This window comes from Harpia harpyja, chromosome 14 (assembly GCF_026419915.1).
Source record: "Harpia harpyja isolate bHarHar1 chromosome 14, bHarHar1 primary haplotype, whole genome shotgun sequence".
NCBI lineage: Eukaryota > Metazoa > Chordata > Aves > Accipitriformes > Accipitridae > Harpia > Harpia harpyja.
The window spans coordinates 4,523,086-4,544,473 of NC_068953.1; the positions used below are offsets into that span (position 1 = coordinate 4,523,086).

Genomic DNA, 21,388 nt, shown 5'->3' on the forward strand with positions numbered 1-21,388 from the left:
TGAAAGCATACTTTGTCCCATATATTTTTGTTTTATATTGATGTGAAATTATTTTCATGGGTTAGATGCGATTTCTGATGGCTTATGGTACGTTTTGACTTGGTTGTCTATTGGACCATGAGTTGAAAGATAGTTAGAAAGGCATCTAGTGTAACTAAAGATCAAAGTTAAGCTAAAATTAATCCAGAGCATGGAACTAAACTCCTGCATAAGCCTGTATGCAACATAGGTGGCAGGAATTTCTAATCGATAATTGTTTGATGCAATTCTGAGTGTGCAGGGCAGCATCGTACCACAGAACTAAGAGAAAGGTGCTGCACCAAGTTAATTTCACAGGAAAACTTGGAAACAACCTTTGGAAACTCTAGCTCAATGACTTCCCCCCCCCCCCCCTGCCCCCCGCCATTGTATCCTACCTGTTTCAGATGAAATGGGCTTTGGTCTAATGATCTGCATGTGTGCCAGAAATAAACGGGTTCAATCCTTACCTACTGTGGATTGGGCAGCTTCATTAAAACCAACTAGGCTATTGCAGATCTCTCCACCAGATGTGAAAAACAAGTCTATTATTCACATACCTCTGAAAATAACAGTATCTATTCTGCATTTGTGTGGCAATAACTTTTACTTCAGCAAGTAAAAGGAAGGAGCTTATAGTTGGTGCATGGAAGTTATTCCGTTGTGGCCTGAATAAGCCAAATTAGAACTAGAGAAATGTTCTCATGCAAAACAAACATACAGACAGCAGAAACATAGGAACATAAGGCTGTATGGATCATTCAAAATCACTGCTATTGTAGGAAGCATGTAATTTAAACTCTGTTATTAACTAATATGCCACCTTAAACACCATTTTTGTTTTGTTCTACTTTTTTTTTTTTCCTTCTCTCACCAATGCTATTGGAAGGCTGCTCCAAAACTTTGCTGTTCTAATCATTAGATCTTTCTCTAATTTCTGTTCTAAAAAACCCACAAGCAGTTCTGCAGGATTCCAGTCTGACTGTTGTGGTTCCTTCCAACTTCTACAAAAATCTAGTAGAAACCATCTCCACTGTAAGGAAAAGACAGAGTAGAAAGCAACAGCTGTTTCTTATGTCTGTTGTATCTAGGTAGCTAATACTTATCAGCCAGTAGTCTTAGTAAATCAGGTGTCTAATCATTGTCAGGTTTTCTGTGAGCATTGTGGCAGAGAAGCATTCTGAGGAGGAAGATGGGTTGCCATTGTAGATGTTCTATGGAGAGCCTGAATGGAAACATAAGAGAAAAGTGCTGAAATTGCTTATTGGCAAAGCAGAAATTGAGAGTATGAGAGGTGATGAGGGAGGCCATGAAAGACTTAGAGAAGGCTTTAAATGTGAGGAAAGTGGAGAATGGGAAGTGTCCTGCCATAGCACCCATAGAAAAGGAGGAAAAAGTAATGGTAGGGACAGAAATAGAAGAGAGAGGAGCTGGAGCAGGATTATGGGAGAATCTCAGATAATTCCCCACTCTGTTTGTGTTGGGCCACTTTTTGAAGGTATCAAATTGAAAGTAAGAGTTTTAGGCACAATTTGCACATCCCACGGTTTCAGAAATCTGACTTGAGTTGGTTTACTGCCTTTCAGATTGGGATGCCCATTAGGAATGGGTTGGCCTTACAACTCTTAGCAGTCACTCACATCTCCCATAAATAGGGCCTGATCCTGCACCTATCCAAGTCAACAAGGACATGTCCCTTAATTTCAGTGGCAGCAGGATCAGGCCCACAGCTCAAATGAAGCATGCAGTCCTACAAAGAAACATCTTCTTGATATTTTTGGGGCAGGACCTGACCTTGAGAGTGCTGAGGTGGAGTACACTGAAGTTGAAGTATCAACGCTTGATCCTCACAGAGGTAATAAACTGTCTGGCCTCTATGGTTTTGTTTTGGAAGCAACTCTGGGCATGTTGCCACTCCGTGACACTGGTCTGATACTGGCACCTGTGAATGTAAGAGCAGGTTGTGTTTTGTGTGCATGACAGTTTCATGCCAGTAGCGGTCCTTAATCTAGATGATGCTGTGGTAACTGTGGTGTTGTTCATTGCAGTCCTTCTTCCCCTGGGATCCTCTCATGCACTTGCCCTTCCCATCCACATGAGGTCTGTGCAGAGCAGGGCTCCCAGCTGGAGCTGTGGCTCTGAGCAGAAGGCAGCCTGCTGCGAATCTTCGTGTTATAAAGTCCAAATTCAGTGACAGCCTTTTGACGTTAGCCACAGGGTAGGATAGTAGAGAGAACAGAAAGCAGTGGAATTTCCTCCTTTATAAAGGAGCTGGTTGAAGGGTCAAAGCTGTAATTCACTTGTGATAGAGAAGGAAAAGAGACCAGCGTAGATTTAGTCTCTCAGTCTGGAGAGGCCTGGAGACCATCCTGGATTTTGTGGCACATTAAACAGAGAAATGAGAATATTGATGCCCAGCTAACTTTGGCCTCCTACCTATAGTTCTATGGTAACAGTAATCAGACCTCATAGCATGAGGCTAAGGTACACGTCTCTGCAATCTTGAAGGAGAAATATCCACTGAAATTTATTCTCAACATCCAAATGCACACTTCAATCATTCTGTGTCATCTGGAGAACTGTGATATCGTTATGCCCTTGTGTTGAAAGCTGTTAAATCCTTCAGAAATTTTCAAAAAGTTTCAAGTAGCTAAGAGTGAATAAAACCCATGAGAGATGTTTATGCTATGCTCTAGCCTCTTTGCTTTAGCTGAATGATAAGCAGACTGAGGAAGAAATGGATCAATTTGCTTTTTCCTGGTAGGAAGGACCACACACATATTTCAGAGACCAAAGACACGATTGTTTAGTTAGTAATACAGATGTCTAGGCAAAAGTGCTCACTCTTCAAGCTTGGCAGCAAAGCTCTCCTGGAACAGCCAGTCCTCCTATTCTTTCTCTGTTTTCACTTGCTGGTATCATTCATCAGAGTTTTCCCTGTGTTCTAAGCATGCTATTTATCCACCTCTGCTAAATTCTGCACTAAGATACCATAGTTGTACTCTTTTTCAGAATAGGGCTCATACTTAATTGTTCCAACTGTTTCAGAGCGTGTACTACACAATACAATGGTGTAAAATGTTAAAGATATGCTAGTACACGATTATTTAATTTAAAAGCCCTATTAAATGCAAGATCAGCATCTCTAAAAATAGCTTTTTCATCCCATTCCTGAGACATAACACTATTCGAGTATACCTGTCATGGTTTAATGCCAGCCAGCAACTAAGCACCACACAGCCGCCCGCTCACTGCCCCCAGATCGGGATGGGGGAAAGAATTGGAAGAGTAAAAGTGAGAAAACTCGTGGGTTGAGATATAGTTAGTTTAATAGGTAAAGCAAAAGCCGCACATGCAAGCACAGCAAAATAAGGAATTCATTCACCACTTCCCATCAGCAGGCAGGTGTTCAGCCATCTCCAGGAAAGGAGGGCTCCATCATGCATAACGGTTACTTGGGAAGACGAACGCCATCACTCCAAATGTCCCCCCGCTTCTTTCTTCTTCCCCCAGCTTTATATGCTGAGCATGACATCATATGGTCTGGAATATCCCTTGGGTCAGTTGGGGTCAGCTGTCCCGGCTGTGTCCCCTCCCAACTCCTTGTGCCCTCCCAGCCTGCTCGCTGGTGAGGTGGGGTGAGAAGCAGAAAAGGCCTTGGCTCTGTGTAAGAACTGCTCAGCAATAACTAAAATATCCCTGAATTATCAAAACTGTTTCCAGCACAAATCCAAAACATAGCCCCGTACGAGCTACTGTGAAGGAAATTAATTCTGTCCCAGCCAAAACCAGCACAATACCAGACTGAGTAATAACATAGTATCCATGCTATGTAGACTGAACCCCATTAAACTGCAAACTGTAAAATAATGTTTAAAAGATAGTATGTAAATTAGATCAGATTATTTTAACTGAATGCTGTCTCATGTTACAGGCCTATTTATGACATACAGAACATTAATTGATTCTATAAGACTGAAATGTGCCTCAAGCATATGGAGATATGATCGCTCCCTAATCTATTTCTTTTGTTGCACCCAGGGCACAAGTGATGCTTAGCAAATGCATGCTTTGGTTATGTAAATGGCAACTGCACTGCAAGTATTTAATGTGTTAATCTCTTAGAGCATCTTGAGGATGCTGCTTAAATGGAAGGAGTTATATGAAACAAAGTTGCAAGATGAATTCTTTCAGCTCTGCACTGCCTATAGCAATGAGAACAGGATGAGATTTATTCTTGGGAAAAGAGAAGCAAAGCCAAGTTTCTTTATATCCCCTTGTAATAATCATGTACACCCACAAAAATAATTCAGCCATAGGAATGCCACCCATACTTCTGCCACGCTGATGTTATTGTACAAGTATTGTTCCAAATCATAATATTCTTTCCTGTCTGTCTGTGGGTTATGACCAGTCCTTCTTAGGGAACAGACCTTTCAGATTATCACCTAGCTCCAAATCCCTATCGCACCTCTTTTGATTCCACCTATTTTCTGAATGAAGACAAAGTATATCATGCTTACGTTTTCTCTGGGCATGCATATCTCATCCAGCAGGCTGTACATAGAGTCTGATTCCTTCTGCCTTCTGAGGAACTCCAGATTTCTTTGATTTCTTACAACTAACTTCAAATTAATTTATCTTCCCAAACATTTGTTCCTCCTGCCACTGTTGTCAATGCCAATACTAATGTTCTTCTCAGGAACAGGAGAATCATATTTTGTGTATTGTAGAAGACTACTGCAAAAAATGCTGCAGTATCTAAGCTATAACAGTAGCCTTTATGTCGCTTGGGAATCAGGAATAATTGAATGCCACCTCAAAAGAAGTTTACATACTTGTAGAAGGATATACATCTTGTCTTTGACAGTAAAGAACTACTTACAATTGAAAACAGTGGTTTCACCCTGTTTTTCCAGCCATGTCTGCACTACCTGGTCATTTCTGAAATACTTTTTAACACAGTATAATGGCAAATAGGCTACTGTATCAAGAGCTTCATATGTACTTTGCTTCTGTATGAGGAGCAAAACCCAGTGTTACTGATAGTGAGTGGTAAGCTTGCTTGAAACAAAGTTTCACTGCTTTATTTTAAACTTCCATGTGAGAATAACTTCATGCCTACTAACAGGAGGTAGAGCTGGGGCTACACAGTCCAGCTCTTATTTGGGGTAGTCATAGTGAAATGTTAATTTGATATTTAAAGAGGTGGTAATTCTAGAGAATAGTTACATTGAATACTTACAGAGATCACGTTTGACAAAAATATAGTGCTTTTCTAAAGCTTAGTGGTGCAAAAGGGCAGCAAAATGATTTAGACTCTTCATTGTTAATCCGAGCAAAAACAAAGGCTAGTGCTAAAATAAGATCAAGCAATATCCCTAAAGTGAGAAGAGAGAAACCACTAATCATGGCTGAGTAAGAACATGCTCCTTCTTTTACTTTTATAGCTGGTTAGTTATCTGCAGGGTGGCAACATTATAAAGTTAGTGGGAACAAAACGTCAAATCATCCAAGTAATTTCTCCTAGCACATTTTTTCAGTGCTGAGACAACTTCTGGATGATTAACAAAGAAAATAACACGGGCAGTGGCATTATATCACAATTTAATGAAATGAGTCTGAAAAAAAAAAAAGCTAGCTAAGGAAATGCCTCTCACCAAGTCTTTCCACAGAGTCAACAGGAGTAGAATTAAGACTGTAGTCTGCTAAAAATAAGTGTTCCAAACGAAATGAGCTACTCTCATTAAAATTCTGAGAAGATTACTTCTTACTTCACTGGAAATTGAATTGATCATTTAAGTAATAGTTCATAACCATATGAAATGCGCTTCAAGATCTTCAGACTATTTTGCAAAGAAAGTTCATGCCAAAACTGCAAGTTTGAAAGCTGTGATTAGGCACTCAGTGAAGTGTAACTCCTACTGTCGTTGAAATTAATAGCAGTTTTGCAATTCAATTCTGATGTGTTAGCTCCCAACATTTAAAGGATGCTTAACAGAATTAAAAAGAGTGAAATTAGCTTTGGGAAATTAGAATGTGGTGCCAGAGACACCTAGGTGCTTCAGCGAGATGCAGAACAGTAACAGTCCTGACTCTGAGTCTGGCTGCAAATCAATATGTCTGAATTCTTTAAATGCTTTTTTATAGCTAAAGTACAGGACTCTGTATCCAGAAATGTGAATTTTCTTTCCAGTTTCTTGCAGAGGAAACAACCATTTTCTTTTTTTTTTTTTTTTTTTTTAACTTTTAACTAGAAAAATCTAACTTCTTGGTTTACTGAAGATCCACAGAAATTGGAGGTGATATTAATAGAATTCTGAGGTTTTCCAAGAGACTCAGTTTAACTGAAATGAATGTTTCTAAAACGCTTTGAGATTCTTGAACAACAAGCTCCTAGACCCTGCCTGCATAGGCCTTTATACCAAATGAAGAAAGTGGTTTTAAATGCAGAGAGTTTTAGAGCACTTTGCTTTACTATGGTTGCCTAGGGATTCTTAATCTACAACCCTGCAAGAAATCAAGGAAATTGTTCTAATCTCCTACTAGCCAGAGCTGTGTTTACACTGACCATAGAGAAATGGAGTTCTTGCTATTTTCAGGCCTTTAGACAAGGCTCTGCCCCTTGTCTAGTGGGCTAAGTGCCTGTAGTTTGGCACCAAACTGTGGATAGGTTTTCACAGATGTCAGATAGCAGAAAAAGAAAGAGCTTTTTGCTTTCCATCTCATACAAGAGCAGAGGCTAACAGGGGCTTATTTGTAAACCTAAGGGTCCAAAAAGTATGTGTCTAAGACTAACACTGCATTTGTATCTCAGCTGTGTCCTTGGAGGCACCAATCTTCTCTGTCTGCTTTTTCTCCTTACTTTCTATCTTTCCACAAGCCTTCTTAGCCTTCACTCCTGCTGTATCCACCTGATCTCAGTGCACTAATGGAAGAGTCCACCATGCCGAGTAACTGAGACACCTTTCCCGGATAGCACCTAAATAGAAGCTGTGCAGTGTGAAATCTGCAAATATTCTTCTGAGACATTTCACAAAGAACAACAAATTAGATTATTTTTGTGACCATAAGTTTTAATCAGGCTAATTGCCAAAAGGGGGTGTAGTTAGTCTTCCAAATGATAGATCTCTTCAGGTCCCTAAATGCTTAGAACAAATTGAAGCAGCTCTTCAAAGTGATCCAGAGAAACTCTTCTCTAGTGGTAGATGTCTCTGTAAAATTAAAGCAGTATCAATTTAAGCTGAGGAGATTGTTAGAATGTTAAAGTCAAATTTAGAAAGGGAAGCCTATTTTCATCATCATTTTTATATAGGGGGAGACACATGTCCCTCTCGGAACCTTACAGTCTGGGTTTGGGGGGGGGGGTGTAGTTGCTTTTGGATACAGAATCCACAGGCTCATTGCTGCTTATGTAACTACTTCCTCTGAAAGTAAAACAGTGTGTTCTGTTTGTTTAAGGAGCTTTTCATAAGGCAAACAGAAAAAAAAAAAGAAAAGAAAAGAAATTGATTCTGTGCCAATACATTTTCCAGCTCCTGAACAGAAGGGGACTGAAACAGTTTATAGTGAAATCAGAAAAAGCTAATAATGGTAAGTAAGCTAGTGAAAAATTAAACACATAAAGGAAACATTTGTATAGAGATTAGGGATAAATTTGTTACTGAATAGTTTAGAAGATAAATGCTATTAAAACAAGATCCAAGTCACATAGGAACATACCGAAGGGCAGCTACGAAATCACAGGTGTTGATAAATTGTGTAACACCTTCATGGTTTCTCATAAACCAATGATATTTAACGCAGTGAGATTAATATTTGTAACATCTACTTCATCAGCCCATTTGCACTGTATCTGCTAAGTAGTTTGGCCATACATCTGGATTTGAATCTGGAGCTGAACATGCTCTGTTAGGGATTAGGATGCTATGTTGTGTTATCTCAAACTGCTCGTGAACAACACTTTTCCTCTTAGTTGAACATGTTTGCCATGTGTTATAAAATATTACACTGGTTTTGGATATAACCCCAGCAAATATCTATAAAGCCTCCAACAACAAACTCTAAAAACCTTTAAAGCAATATGATCACTTCAGAAGGGTGGGTTGTTTGTTTTAAGCACCATCAAAAAATTGTCTCATATTGTACATGCCAGCCACTCTACCCTTCCATCTGTAACACAGACTTTTGTATGTGGGCATTAGCAGCTTACTGGCAGTTACTGTCTATAAAACATTCTGGCAGTAATGAGTTCAGAGACAGTAGGTTAAAAGCATTTCTTCATAGTTTGTCAAAGACTAAATCAGAAAGGATTTTCTTTCCTTTCTTTGTATTAGGACGTCTAGATTTGTAAATATTAGGGCTGTAAACTGTTCAGGTTTTGTCCCTATCCATATTACCAGCTGGGTTTGTTGTGTGCCATTTTTAATTTTTGATTGTTCTGTTTTAATTTGCTATTTTTCTATTTTATAAGGGATTTCCCACCTGCTCTGACACAGTATTCTGTTTCTAGGGAATCTTTCACGTAAGGTCTCCAAGTACTTTAGAAAACATTACTTAATTTTCCCTTGTAAGGAATTGCCTTATAAGGCAATTTTTATCTCCATTTTACAGCTGAATAAACAGAGAGATTAGGTCATTTGTATAAGGCAATGTGTTTACAGAGTGACAACACTGGGAACAGAATTTCAGAATCCTGACTCCTGGCTTGGTGCTGAGCCTGTATGTTGTACTCATTTTTCACAGCCTTGCAGTGAAAAGCAGAGTATGCTTTACACTAAAGAACGGCGCTAGGCACTTCATGTAGGATCACCTGGCAGCATCATGAGAAAAAACCAGCTCACTTCAGGGCCGAACCCAAAGGCCGCTAATGTTCTGAAACTTTTTCCTGTGAGTGTGAATTGGACCTGTAACAAGCTGCAGAAGCTGACTGTATAACCCCTTGCTTGCTTTCTGCCAAGGTGTGAAGCTGATTATTACACCTTTCACCATTCCTATTTTTGACATAATGAAAAGTGTTGTATACTAGAAGGATGTTTTGTGAGCTGTAGTGTAAACTCAAGGTTGGTACAGCAGAGCTATAATTCAAAGCACTTATAAGACTGTACTTGCCATAAAGTGGGAGCTGCAATAAAATGAGATATGATTGAAAGACTGAGCTGAATTAGCCAGATGATATGCAAACACCCCTTAATCTTGCAGTCCACCTGCTCTTTTATGCATAACATTCTACAGTTTCAGTTATTCTTGGAAACATAGTAACAGTTTATTGTTTTAATCACGGCTGTTTTTCCTGACTGATACACAGGAAAAGTGTTTCAAACAGATAAGCAGTGCATCACATAGCTATGCAGTTGCTTTGGATAGCTACATTACAGTCTATTTAAATGTAACATTTACTTTTATTTTTGACAGACTCTGTGATTGCAAGGTGGCAAAGTATAAATGCAGTGGAGGATCCCTAGGAAATAGATGTACCTTCTTAAGTACTTTAATACATGTTAGTATAAGTATATTAAAGGCCAATTGTGAAAGATTGAACATTACTAGTGGGTGCAGAAGTTGGTTTACCATTATGATCTTCACTACATTTGAATATTCTTTAAGGTTTCTGAGCAATGCCCAAGAGTACAATCTACTTCAGGAAGTTAATGGTTCAGACAAACGTGTCCTCGGGGGAAATTACATTAATTTGGGAATTGGTGTCAGCTACACAGTTTGACAGATTTAACACCTAAGATCTATGTAATGTTTTATTATTATTTGTTTGTAGGTAACTATTGTGGTTTGGATTTGTTTAATTAGAATTAATTGAGTGCTTCATAAGCAGTTTTGTCTCTTCAAGGAGTTGTCTTCCAGACATTGTGCATTCCAGAAATTGTGTCCGCTAGAGAGGAAGCTGAAGACCTGTCAGTAGTTGTTATGTCTGATGCAATTCTTTGTAACTGAGCTAAAATATTTTTCCTCTTCATTTTTCTGACGGCTCTACTGCTGTCCCCAGCAAGGCAGATGCCATGTCAGTAACCAACTTCTCTTGTATTTTGAGTTCTACAGCTATTGCTTGTCCTTATCCAAAGTCATGAATCCATAGTGCAGATAATGCTCTGACCTTTCCTAAGTCCCAGGCCTTTGGCAGTGTGCTGAGCATCTGCCATTATTCCTTTTCTTTTTGTTTTCCTGTTATTGGCTATGTTATCTCCTGTTGCTATCATTTTAGTGTCTCCATCACACTATGGTAAGACTTCCCATCCTATCTATCTGCTCTGCTACTTTCCTTATTCTGAGTACCAGGCCTAAAGAGGTGTTACATTAAAGATAGACAGAAACAAACTGTAAAATGCACATTTCAAATCCCAGAAGACCTGCATGTGGTTAACTACAGTTAACCTGTTAACAGTAGGAAAAGCAGGTCATTTGTGAAATTCAAGTCTAGTCAGGTGTATTTTGATTGAAAGTCAAATAATAGTACTGTAGATAGAGAATGTCAGTCTCTTTAGTTGGATGTTAGATTTCCTCTGATACAATGAGAGATTTAAGGAGGATGCAGATCACTAGCATTGTCTCTGGAAGCAACTCAAGGAGATGAAGTTCTCCTTGCATTGTTATTGAAAGGTTAGTTTAATTCAGAGAAAGAAGATTTAGTGTTCAGGAAGTTCACCCAGGTATTGATTTTAAACCTTTTCTAGAGAAATAGGCTGTTACTTTAGTATTTTACATAAAACACTTAAAGCTTCAAGCCTCAGCTTTAAATCAAACCTTACATCCAAATGGCAATCTGGGGAATGGTCACAATTAATACCAGTCAGGTCAGTAACACCTTTGTCTAAAAGTCCTTCACACCTATCAGGATGAACCAGTTTCCTTAAAATACTGCTTTCTCTGGTTGCTCTATGAAAAGGCCAAAGTATATTGGGAGTCAGGAATATCCAGTCCAGTCCCAGAGCTGTTGCTTTTTGTTCAGAAAGAACTGAGACAGTCCGAGACTCAAGGAAACCAGGCAATTGTCTAAATCAACAGGCTGCCAAGAATGATAAAATACCTGTGGCCCTGCCGCCTACTTTGCATGTGCTGGAGTCCCAACAGGCTAGGCTGGCAGCTGATGCTCTTCCTGAGGGAGGGGTCAGGATGTGTCAGATACTAAGTTCAGCTGGGTGGGTGGAGGCTCTTTTAGATGCATGGTTTACTTCCATCACACCTTCCATCCTCCCAAGAGGCAGTAGGGGCAGAAAGTCCAAGCATCTCCATACCGGTTCTTTATCTCAGCTCCACCCCTTCCCTCAACATTGGGGTAGCACAGTTGCATTCATACTGCTGAGAAGACTAGAGCCAACCCCAGCTCACAGATTTCCTTATGTTTTTCGGGGGACTTCTTGTGGAAGACAATGTATTAGTACATTCTTGCTCCTTAGTGAACTCTGCCTTTGCTTGTATCAGATCCAAAGCTCACGGAAGCCAGTGATAGGCTTTGCACTGATCTTGATGCGCGCTGACTTGAACTCACAGTTGCTCATTGCAAGATAGCTATTCCTAATTTCTTATTAGGAAAATGGAAATCTGGTGAACAAAATGCAGAACCAGCCTTTATGCTGCTAAGTCTGGAAAAATGAATTGGTGACTTGGAAGAAACTGCAGTAGTGAGACAGAAAATTCTAAGAATCCTATTGCAGCCAACAATGTACTATGGAAAAATAAATACATCCCAGTGGAAAGAGGCATGAGAAATCCCCATTGCATTCAGTGGTTTGGAACAAACTGTTAGAAATCAGTTCTAGCAATCAGGAAATCTGCTCAAATACTTTCCTGCTACTGAGCCTCAGGCTTAACACCTCTGTACTTAGCCAGAATTTCCCACCGAATGCCTTTTCCAGCATAGAGAAAACTCACAGGGACTGAGGATTCATTATGTTGTTCAGAACTCAGGCTTCATGAGCACATGCTAGTTGCATGCATTCTGAAATCATGCAAATAACTTTTCCCTTCTCCAAAATAAGAACTCTTTGGATCTTTAGGTTTCAAGACATATTCTAGACCAAAGCCTGGATCTGAGAGACATTGATTCCAGAGCCAAATGCTTACAATAGCTGCAGCCAAAACTGAGTCAAAGCCAGATGGTTTCAGTAAGGCACAAGCAGGGAGCTTCTGACCTTGCTTGAACCTAAAATGCAAAGCTGAATTGCGTGCATGCCCCTGTGTAAGATCTATTCCCAAGCTGCCTGCCAATATTCTCTGTTAGAAGCTACTGCTCCAGTAAAAGGCTTGGCAAATGTAGTATGTGTCTGCAGTTCAGCATCTTCAGCTGATAATCTAGCATCTTAGCTTTCACCAGTGTTGGAGATGGGTTTGAGATGGATTATGAATTGCAAATGTTTAGGCGTACATTCTTTTCTCCATAACCTCTAGCAAGGAGAATGGGCAAAGCAGGTGGGGATGACAGTGTCTTAAATTCCTGCCATTAATGTATTCCTTTGTAAAAATGTGTTCTTTGAATTTAAACCCCTACCAACTAAAAGCAATAGCAAGAGTTTAAATCCATTAGAAATCCATAAAAACATCTACCTTTATTACACTTGGGAATCTCTTAGAAATCAGCAGCACCAGACCTTCAGCTCTGATTCCTTTCATGAAATACACAGCTTCTTGTTTGCCCTGCTATGGAAGATTAACCAATTTTTCTGTATATGACTAGAATCCAGCATATCTCATTTCCCTGTTTTTGTTAGTAAGGGAAAGCCAGACGTCATTTGAAAATCTCTCTGTTCTCTTTCATCACAGTAAAATCAGTGTGTTTCAAGTAAAAAACACTTCATATTTTTAACAGGAATGAAATAAAAAGGTTGTGAAAAGATTGATGTAGCAAAGAATCAGCAAAAGCACCATATCATTGTGCTTTCATTAGAGGCTACATGCTGGCTTACCTGATTGGTACCTTTTAGAAATCATATAGCCTTCCAGCAGCACTTTCAAAGGACACAGATTATGACATTCTCCTGGTAGAGATATGATACTTAGCTAAAAAGCCACACTATTTTGAATCTGGGTGACAGATAACAAGGAGGCGGGATATCTGTTATTGTGACCTAGTAACTTTGGGATAGCAAACATCCCGTTGTTTGAAGTCTGGAATTTACACAAAATTTCTCATTTCCTCCTTCCTGTAAGCACAATACATTGTGACAGAGAACTAAACTACAGCTCGTTAATACCTCACTTCATAAACCTTACGTATAGTTTTGTCCACTTAAAGTCAAGCTTTGATGTAGCACTGGGTCAGCAGTGTCTTTGTTCACTTCTGTCAGCTTTCAGGACACAGAAAGCTTTTATGTGTTTCCCATGTAACTTTCTATTTTGTTTCTTATCAAACTGGCTAAATGTATAGGGATCAATCTTGCCAAACATTGAGATCAATTATATCCTGGAATTAAGTTTGTGCACTGGTATATGGTGGTGTAGTCATGTCAGTTTTTAATCCTTTTCCTAGGTTAAAAGTTCTGGGTGGAACTGTCTTGGAGAAAACTCATAGTGTACAGTGCCACCAATATTCATGTAGTCTCTCTGTGTTTCAGAAATTGCAGCCCGATTGTATACTGTATTCGTGGTGCTGCTTTCAGTGAAGCAGAATCACAATCCTAATGTAATAAAAATGTGGATGGTAGAAAGTGTACCAGTTTAACTACATTAAAAATATACATGGATGTTATCACAAAGGAGAGAGAAAAAGAAACTTTAGCATTGTTATCTGCGGAGTTAGATTCACCTGTGTTCAGTTTCCTCATTACTTCTGCTGGCTGGCAAGGGAGTTTCTGAAAGACCTTTATTAAGGTCTATTTATGGTAGAAGTACTTTTAATAATATCCTTCATTTGATGATTTCAGACAACTTTTCAAAATTTACATAAGTGTTCTGCCTATGGGAGGATTGATGTTATTATTTGCAATTTAAAAAATACATACTTAGAAAAAACATAGATTCAGATACTATCCCACGTTTATAGAAAAAATACTGGCAAGATTACCCCAGACCCCTAGTCCAAACCTTCTGCTTTGAGCATTAGATTAATTTCCTTGACCTCTCTCCACTGAATTTGATACACTTTCCAAGAAAATACACTTCAAGATTCAGCACTTACTTTTGTCATGTGTGAAATATCTTAACAGACCATACAAAAGAGCACTTTTAACGAGACTTGAAGTCCTCTTCTAAAAGCAGAGTTACTTTCCTTATGTCTCTAGATTGCTTTACTTTCAGAGGGTAAAGAAATATTTGTGTTTTAGTATTTGAAGGTATTCTGTGAAACTTCTGAATAGCTAAATCCACTTTTTTTAAAAAAAGGCTAAGATCTAATCTTAAAATTCACTGATCCTAAATGAGAGCCTGCTGGCTCTCAGGCTTTCATTGGGAACAAGCATCTTTTTCTTAATAAAATTTCAGGTGTCTTTGCAGGATCTTATTTGGCTCTGAAAATTGTATCCTATACCGGATTTCTGCAGTACGTTATTTTCCTGGCAAGGAATTGGCAAGAGGAAGTAAAATGCTCATGAGAACTTGCCCCTAAAAAGGAAGACTCTTTTTTGTCCAGTAACAGCTTGTGCTCTTAGTAGAGACTTCTGCTCTAAACCGTAATCCAGGTTAAAGGAAAACTGTCAAACATGTACTATTCAACATGGTCTTTGAAATGTCTGGTCCCATCCAGTTAAGCTAGTGCTTGGATACTTCTTAGGACCAGAGCTTGAACCTTAGTTGTAGGTAGCAATTTTACATCATTGCAAGGTGAACAAAAAAAAATTTAAATGAAACATAAAAGTCTGTTTTCTGGAACATAGCACTGATCACTCTGCAATGTGCCATTTCATAATTTATACATTATATTTTATTTTGCAGATTCTGTGGAAAACAGGCATTCTGTAAGTATACATTTTATGCAAGCAGTTAAATATAGGGAAATTGGATTGACATTATTTTGTATCTAGTGAGATAGTGTTCAAGTGTTGCTATGTTTTAATTGTTTACTTGCTGTTCAGGACCGTTACTGGACAGCTAGGGGGCAATCCCTTTGTATACATTCTTACTAATCAGGCTTTCAGTACTACATTTATAGATCGGTCAGCTTTAAAAGTCCATGGAACTGACTGGTATTTGGTAGTGTTGGTACAGGAGGTAGATGACAAGTAATGATCTTCCAAGAATTTGTGTTGAACACCAGCACAGCTTTGGATATGTGCCACAAGTATTCATGCTGACAGAATGGCACAAGGTTGGGGATGGTTGCTGCTTGCTTCAGGTTCCTGATGGACCTGAGGCACTCAAGATTTGCATGTGAAAACCTGCTAAGCTGATTAATGTATCACTGGGGACAGAGCTGTTGTTCCAGTCCGGTCTGTAAAATCTATAGGGTGTTTAGTGCCACTGAATCTCCTCGGGGTGTGCCTGCTCACATGCACACACGTACATTCTATGATTGGAATATCCAGAGAAGTGAGGTCCTTCCTAAGATGTGAAATGAAGAGTTAAACTAAGGAGGAATGGTGGATCACCTGAACTTGCAGAAGTCACTGTCTGTGACTGTTTCCTTCTGGGTTTGTTTTCATGCACTGGTATAGCAAGTGGGATGACTCTAAGGGCTGGTGGTGAAAACTGAGACCTTGTAAGAGATTTTAAAAGCAAGCAATTTTTTACTTCAGAGTACATAGCTATGTCACAGTTATGTTGCTGTAACCAAGAGGTTGGAATAGTACCATCCATATATGGAGGATCTCAGCTAAACAATTAGGAGTTTTGTGAAGGTTCTGTAGGTGGTGAACAGCTTTATAGGGCTAAGAAGCCAGTGAAAAAATATGGATTTAAAAAAAAAGTCTTGAATGAGCTGTTACTCTGCTCTGAAGAGGTCTAAGAGGCAGGGAACTTACATTTCAGGAGTACTTGTATGAATGTTAGATAAGCTACCTCATCCATCCTCAAACCACCCAGACCCGGTGTTTTTTCTGCCATCCACTTTGTGACTTTGGAACTTGTACTTAAAAAGAAAGAGAGAGAGAGACTCATAAATAAGAATCACAATAGCACAGTCTACGTCAGCTTATGGCATCCATTTGAGTTTTGAAAGTCTCCATCAGTACTCACATCCCCATGGGATAAAAAGCAGCCCATTGTATTATTTACAGACACTGGCAGTGCACTGAAGGTCATAGATTGTGTTACAATAAACAGACATATATTAACAGGCCAGTAGGGTTTATAGTATCATTGTCTCAGTTTAAAGGTTTGTTTTTATTCTTTGCTCTCAATTTTCTAAAAATAAATTGAGCTGAACCCTCCTCTGGGTTATACCAGGCATTCCTTGGAGAGTCACGCAGAAGAAAGTTTGTCCCTGTCCAACACAAAAGGAAAAATGGTCAAGAGTGGCTGTGATAGACATCTGGTGTAAGCTCAGGGAGGAGTTTTTGTCAATTTTTTTTCCACTACATAATTTATAATGGACATTGGATGAAAGACTAAAGTTTTATGAAGACTTTTTTGTTTTCTTTTCCTGTGGCCAAAAGTAAGTAAAAAATCTCTCCATGGAAGTATAATGAGGCTGCTTCAGTGGAAATACACTAACTACCCCATGTAAATTCACTTTAATCATAATTAATTGGGCTATTAAAGCTTGCTAAACTAGACAATCTATGAAGAAATGTTAGATTCAAGAGAGAAGAATGTCAGCTGAGGGCAGTGTTTTCTGCCTTGTGTGTACAAACTCCTGTTAACAGTAGGAGAGTAATAAAACTAGTTACTCTGTAAAACTAATCCCATTTTCAGAAACACCCGAAAGACAAGTCAGCTTTATAATACTTGCACATCTTGAGTTTTCCTAGAAGTAGCCTTACTCAGTTCACGTCTGTGACGTTGTCCCCTCCTTAGATACTGTTCAGGTACTTAACATAGTAACTATTTAGTAACTATTCCTTTTTTTGAATTATTAGTGCTTTAAAGGACATAGCAAAAAACCAGATCCCCATATTCTGCTTCTTAAATTCCCACTTCTATTCCCAATAAAGCCTGGTACAAAAAGCAGCACCATCCGTCTTTTGAACTCTCCAGATAAGTGACCTAAAGTTGGACTGGACAGATAAATTCCTTTATAGATTTTTCATCCCCCCTGTTTGCCTCTCAGGACTTTTCAGGCAACATAGTTGAGTACAGAAGAGGTAGGGAGCTACTAAGGTGCTTTCTATCATTATTTTCTTGCAACTGTTTTTTTCTGTAGCTCATTTTCACACAATGTTTAACTGAGTTTTCGTCCAAATGAGGGGTTGTTGATCCTACTCATGGAAAGGAAAATGCTCCTTACAAAGTGATCGAGTGGCTTAAACTTCCTCCCCAGCTGTTCTGCTTCTTTATAGCCAAATGAAGTATTTGGCTCAGAGGTGAAGTTGCTTTCCATCTGCTACTCCCTTAATCTGTAAGTGAAAGGAGGCTTCAGGAGCTAGGCTGGTCAACTGGCATCTTAATCACACGAAATGCCAGGTGGATTGCTTAGCTATAGTGACCTGTAAAAAAAACTTGTAGAATTTGACTCTGTTTAGGAAGTAATAGGTATTCCAGAAGTGTGGGACAAAGGGCACCACAGCAGAGAGGGTAGTGTTTTGCTAAGAGCTATGTTTTCAGAGACAGGAGGACACAGAACCTTTTTGTTTCAGTAATGATGGTGGAGACTCGACATCAGATCCTGCTGTCCTTTTCACTCTCTAAATTCAAACAACAATGTCGGTTCCACTCCTCAGATAAACTCTTAACTTATTCAGTTCTGCGTTGATATTCCAGAAGTCACAGGCAAAACAGAGTACTGCACTGTGGCAAAGAAACATGAAGCAAATCATTTTAATGAGTGCTAGCATTGTTCTTGTGCATTTGCCCCTACATGGTTTCTGTCAGAATAGATATAAACCAGCATGGAAGTTTAGGAACTTCGCTTCATCTTCAACTGAGACACCATTACAAAATTGAGCTCAGGGCTTTAGTAAACACTGTGTACTGACAGTAAGTGTTGTGTTACACAGAGGTATTGAAAGTGTTTGTATTATGTCAAGAAAGGTGGTGTGTCAGAAAAACAATCAGTTAAAGTTTGAATTATTTGAATCATATAAAGACCCAATTGCAGTACAGGTTCTGACTGATTTGCAGTCCAGAGTACCTTGAACCTGAATGTCTTGGACTTGTAGGTCATTTAGAAATGAACCTAAAGTTTTGGGTTGGGGGTTGCTTCCCTCTTTCTCCTCTGTTTCAGAAATTTGTGTCTTAAATGCCATCCATAGGAAGTATTTGCAAAAGAAATGAATTACTTAGAGAGGAAATGGGAGGAGGTTTCCTTCCTGAAATCAGAGCTGGCAATCTTTCTAAGTTATTTAATGGTCCCAGTTTCTGAAAACATATTGAAGGAAATATCTTAACAATGAGATAGCCACTTCGCCAAATACTAATTGGTATTGTGTCAAATTTACCTCAGCGGTACATTCTGACTTCATACCTCCTCCTCCCCTATTACCTCTGAGATGTGTGTGTGTGTGTGTGTGTTTGTTTGTTTGATTCTGTCCTAGGACTGGCAGCTTCAGTCAGGACATAGTGTACATTTGGCTGCCTATTTGTTCAACCTCAGAATGTACCCTCTGAGACAGAAACCTGTACAATTTAAATCTATTCAGAGAAATTTCTGGGTTTTTTTCAGCAACTTTCTTGTCTTACTCAAGTGATCCCAAAAGTATTTTGTAAATTCTCAGTGGTAAAGGAATTACTTCACATTACCAGCACAACATAGCCAGCTCCGAAGGGGGACCTGGCATGTGTTTAACTGTGCACAGTAACATGGCACAATAGTTTCAGACAGGAAATGAAGATGAAGGATGTGTCCATTTAAAATTGTGGGGGGATTTCAGGCAGTCAGGATATGAAAACCAAGGTGATACTCTGAAATAAACATTGAATTATAAACCAGGAATTCCTGCCTCTGACTCATGGGGCAAATCCTTTGGGGGTAAGTCCGCAAAAGGAATTAGGCGCCTCAGTGCTGACAGACTAAACTATTAGGTTAGAGGCCACCACGTACTCTTAGCAGATATTTGTTGGAGGAAGACTTGCTTTGGCAACTGATGTCAGGAAAGACTTGACAGTTGTGAATCCTCAGTGGACAGAAATATTTCTGTCATATAATGTAAAGACAATGAAGTTTGGGATCTCTCTTTGCCCTTTCTCATTGGCTAGCATAGAGGACTCCTCTATCTGCACGCTGCCTTTTGTGGTTCTCAGTGCCAGGTTTCTGTGTCCCTGAAGATAACCTATTCAAAGGAGCAGACTCTTGTAGAAACATGGTGTCTAAAAATTGAATGTTGCATTGCTCATTGTTGAGATACCCAAGTGCTTCTTAGGAAAAGGTTTTCATTCTTGTGGGACTGAAGATGGGGGCCTAATTGTGGCAGCTGAGCATCTACTAGTAAATAAGGGATATGATTTTCAGATTTTGTTGAGTGCCAGCAGTTCCCTTAAGAATCCAACTTTTATCAGTAAGCGCCCAGTTGCAGATGTTGGTGATTAGCAGCATTGCAGTCTAGCCTGTAATTGTTAACCTAAATCTCCCGCTGTCTTACTTCCTTTTTTATCTGATGAAGGTAATATCTCCGTGGGGAACTCTGAGTATTTATTAGGTCATTGTACAGTGCTCTAAGGAATATGTTACTATATTTAAAGTTTTTGTATTGATCAAAAAGGATGGGAGAGGGCAGGGGGACATTTATACCCATAACCTTTTTTTTTCTTTTTTGGTCTTGTTGCCAACAGAGAATACAAGGGCATCCTGATGCTACTTAGAACAGTCATCTCAAAGATCAGCTGGGAGAAGAAAAGAAGCCAAGATGGAAGATGTTGCAAATGTTTCAAAAGCTCTGCAGCACTTATGAGTTTGCCAGGCTTTTCTTTTCAAAGTTTATTTCCTAGGGGGAACAATAGAGATGTTCCTAAAGCATTTAATGGAAAAAATTACAAATAAAAATTCTCATAGGAAAGTGGCTCTAGAAACCAGACCTAGGTTCTCATCTTTAATTTCTCCTGCTAATGCAATTTTGCCTTTCTAGCCTCCATCATGCTCTGAGGAAATAAAAGGGGAAGCTACAGCTGAGGAAGTACATTTTTACAGTGCAGTAACTACTGTGATGCCAGTAGGATGTAGAAATGTCTAAGCTTGCTTTAAACTAGCTAACTTGGTTATCAATAACACTCTACTGTGGCAGAACAGAGCTCAGCACAGCTTGGCCAGCCATGAATGTATTTTGATGTGATCTTGCAGCTTGTGCTGAGCTCCCTGTGCTGCAGCAGCTGGACTGCTACCAGTCTTGGAGCCAGCTAATTTATTACTCACTTGGATGCTACACTGCAATGAGGGCCTAACAGAAGAGCGAGCTCTGGGCTCTCTAAAAACTTGAATAACTGTTCAGAGATTCAGTACTTTACCAAGTGCTTCTCTCAGTAGAGGCACAAATATTCTTTATTCTTTGCTAAATTGCTTTTCCCCTTTAAAAGTTCTGATGCTTGTTGGTTAGTTTGGTGTGGTGGTTCTTCAAGGAATGATTGCCCATCACAGTTATTTTGGATAATGCAAAATACAGGTCTTGAGTGGGTGGATATACTGCACCAAAGTCAGTGAGTTTGTACCTGAAAATCCTGTTACGTATAATCCTTATTCCTTTGATTTTAGGAGAGATCTGAAGTCGTACTTGTGTCCAGTTTGTCCAGTATGGAACTCCATAGCTATCCATTTTCTTTATAGTATGATAAACCACTAACATGGATCCAGTTTGGACCTGGATCTAATCTTTGCAGCCCGCATTTATCTCAGTTGCATTAGTTTAAAAAAAGAACACAAAACAAAACAGAAAAAGTACTGTCCCCAACCCCTTAACCAGCTGGTCTTTGACACTGCAATTACTCTCCTTTTCTTACTGCAGATTAAATTACAAGATCTGGGCCACAGGTAAGAAGGTTCTCATTTTAATTAGAAAATAGTGAAAGAGAGGACATGGATTTGTATATACATATATAGTTACTGCTTTAAGCATTACATCAAAGGTGCAAAACCAGCAAGAAATACAAAAGGGTTTTATATCCTCATTCCAAATGTTTAAATTTTCAAGCTCCAGTTACTGGCCAATATCTCTAATTTATTGTTCCCTATGCAAATGTTGTTTGTATCATAAGCCTTTCACAAATGACTGACTTCATAGCACTCTTCTGTTGACAAATGTTCTTTCCAGCATCCCATGAGCGTCCATACAAATGCATTAGTATAAGGAATGTGAAAAGGTATTTTAATAAAGAAAACTCTGAATTGAACTTTGCACTGGATCTT

General features: G+C 39.1%; 1 protein-coding gene across 12 annotated transcripts in view; it reads left to right on the top strand.

Moving 5' to 3' along the window:
* PECAM1 (platelet and endothelial cell adhesion molecule 1) overlaps window positions 1-21,372 on the top strand; it is a 35,320-nt gene extending 13,948 nt beyond the window's left edge. For 2 of the 12 annotated variants that reach the window (XM_052808793.1, XM_052808797.1), the window contains 3 exons: window positions 7,554-7,611; window positions 14,896-14,918; window positions 19,825-21,372. In XM_052808793.1, the coding sequence (XP_052664753.1) occupies window positions 7,554-7,606 (53 nt within the window). In that variant the 3' untranslated portion in view covers window positions 7,607-7,611; window positions 14,896-14,918; window positions 19,825-21,372. Of the gene's footprint in view, window positions 1-1,804; window positions 1,874-7,553; window positions 7,612-14,895; window positions 14,919-19,824 lie in introns of all 12 variants that reach the window. The other 10 variants (XM_052808795.1, XM_052808799.1, XM_052808794.1 and 7 more) reach the window with 7 other exon arrangements.
* The last annotated feature ends 16 nt before the right edge of the window (window positions 21,373-21,388 follow it).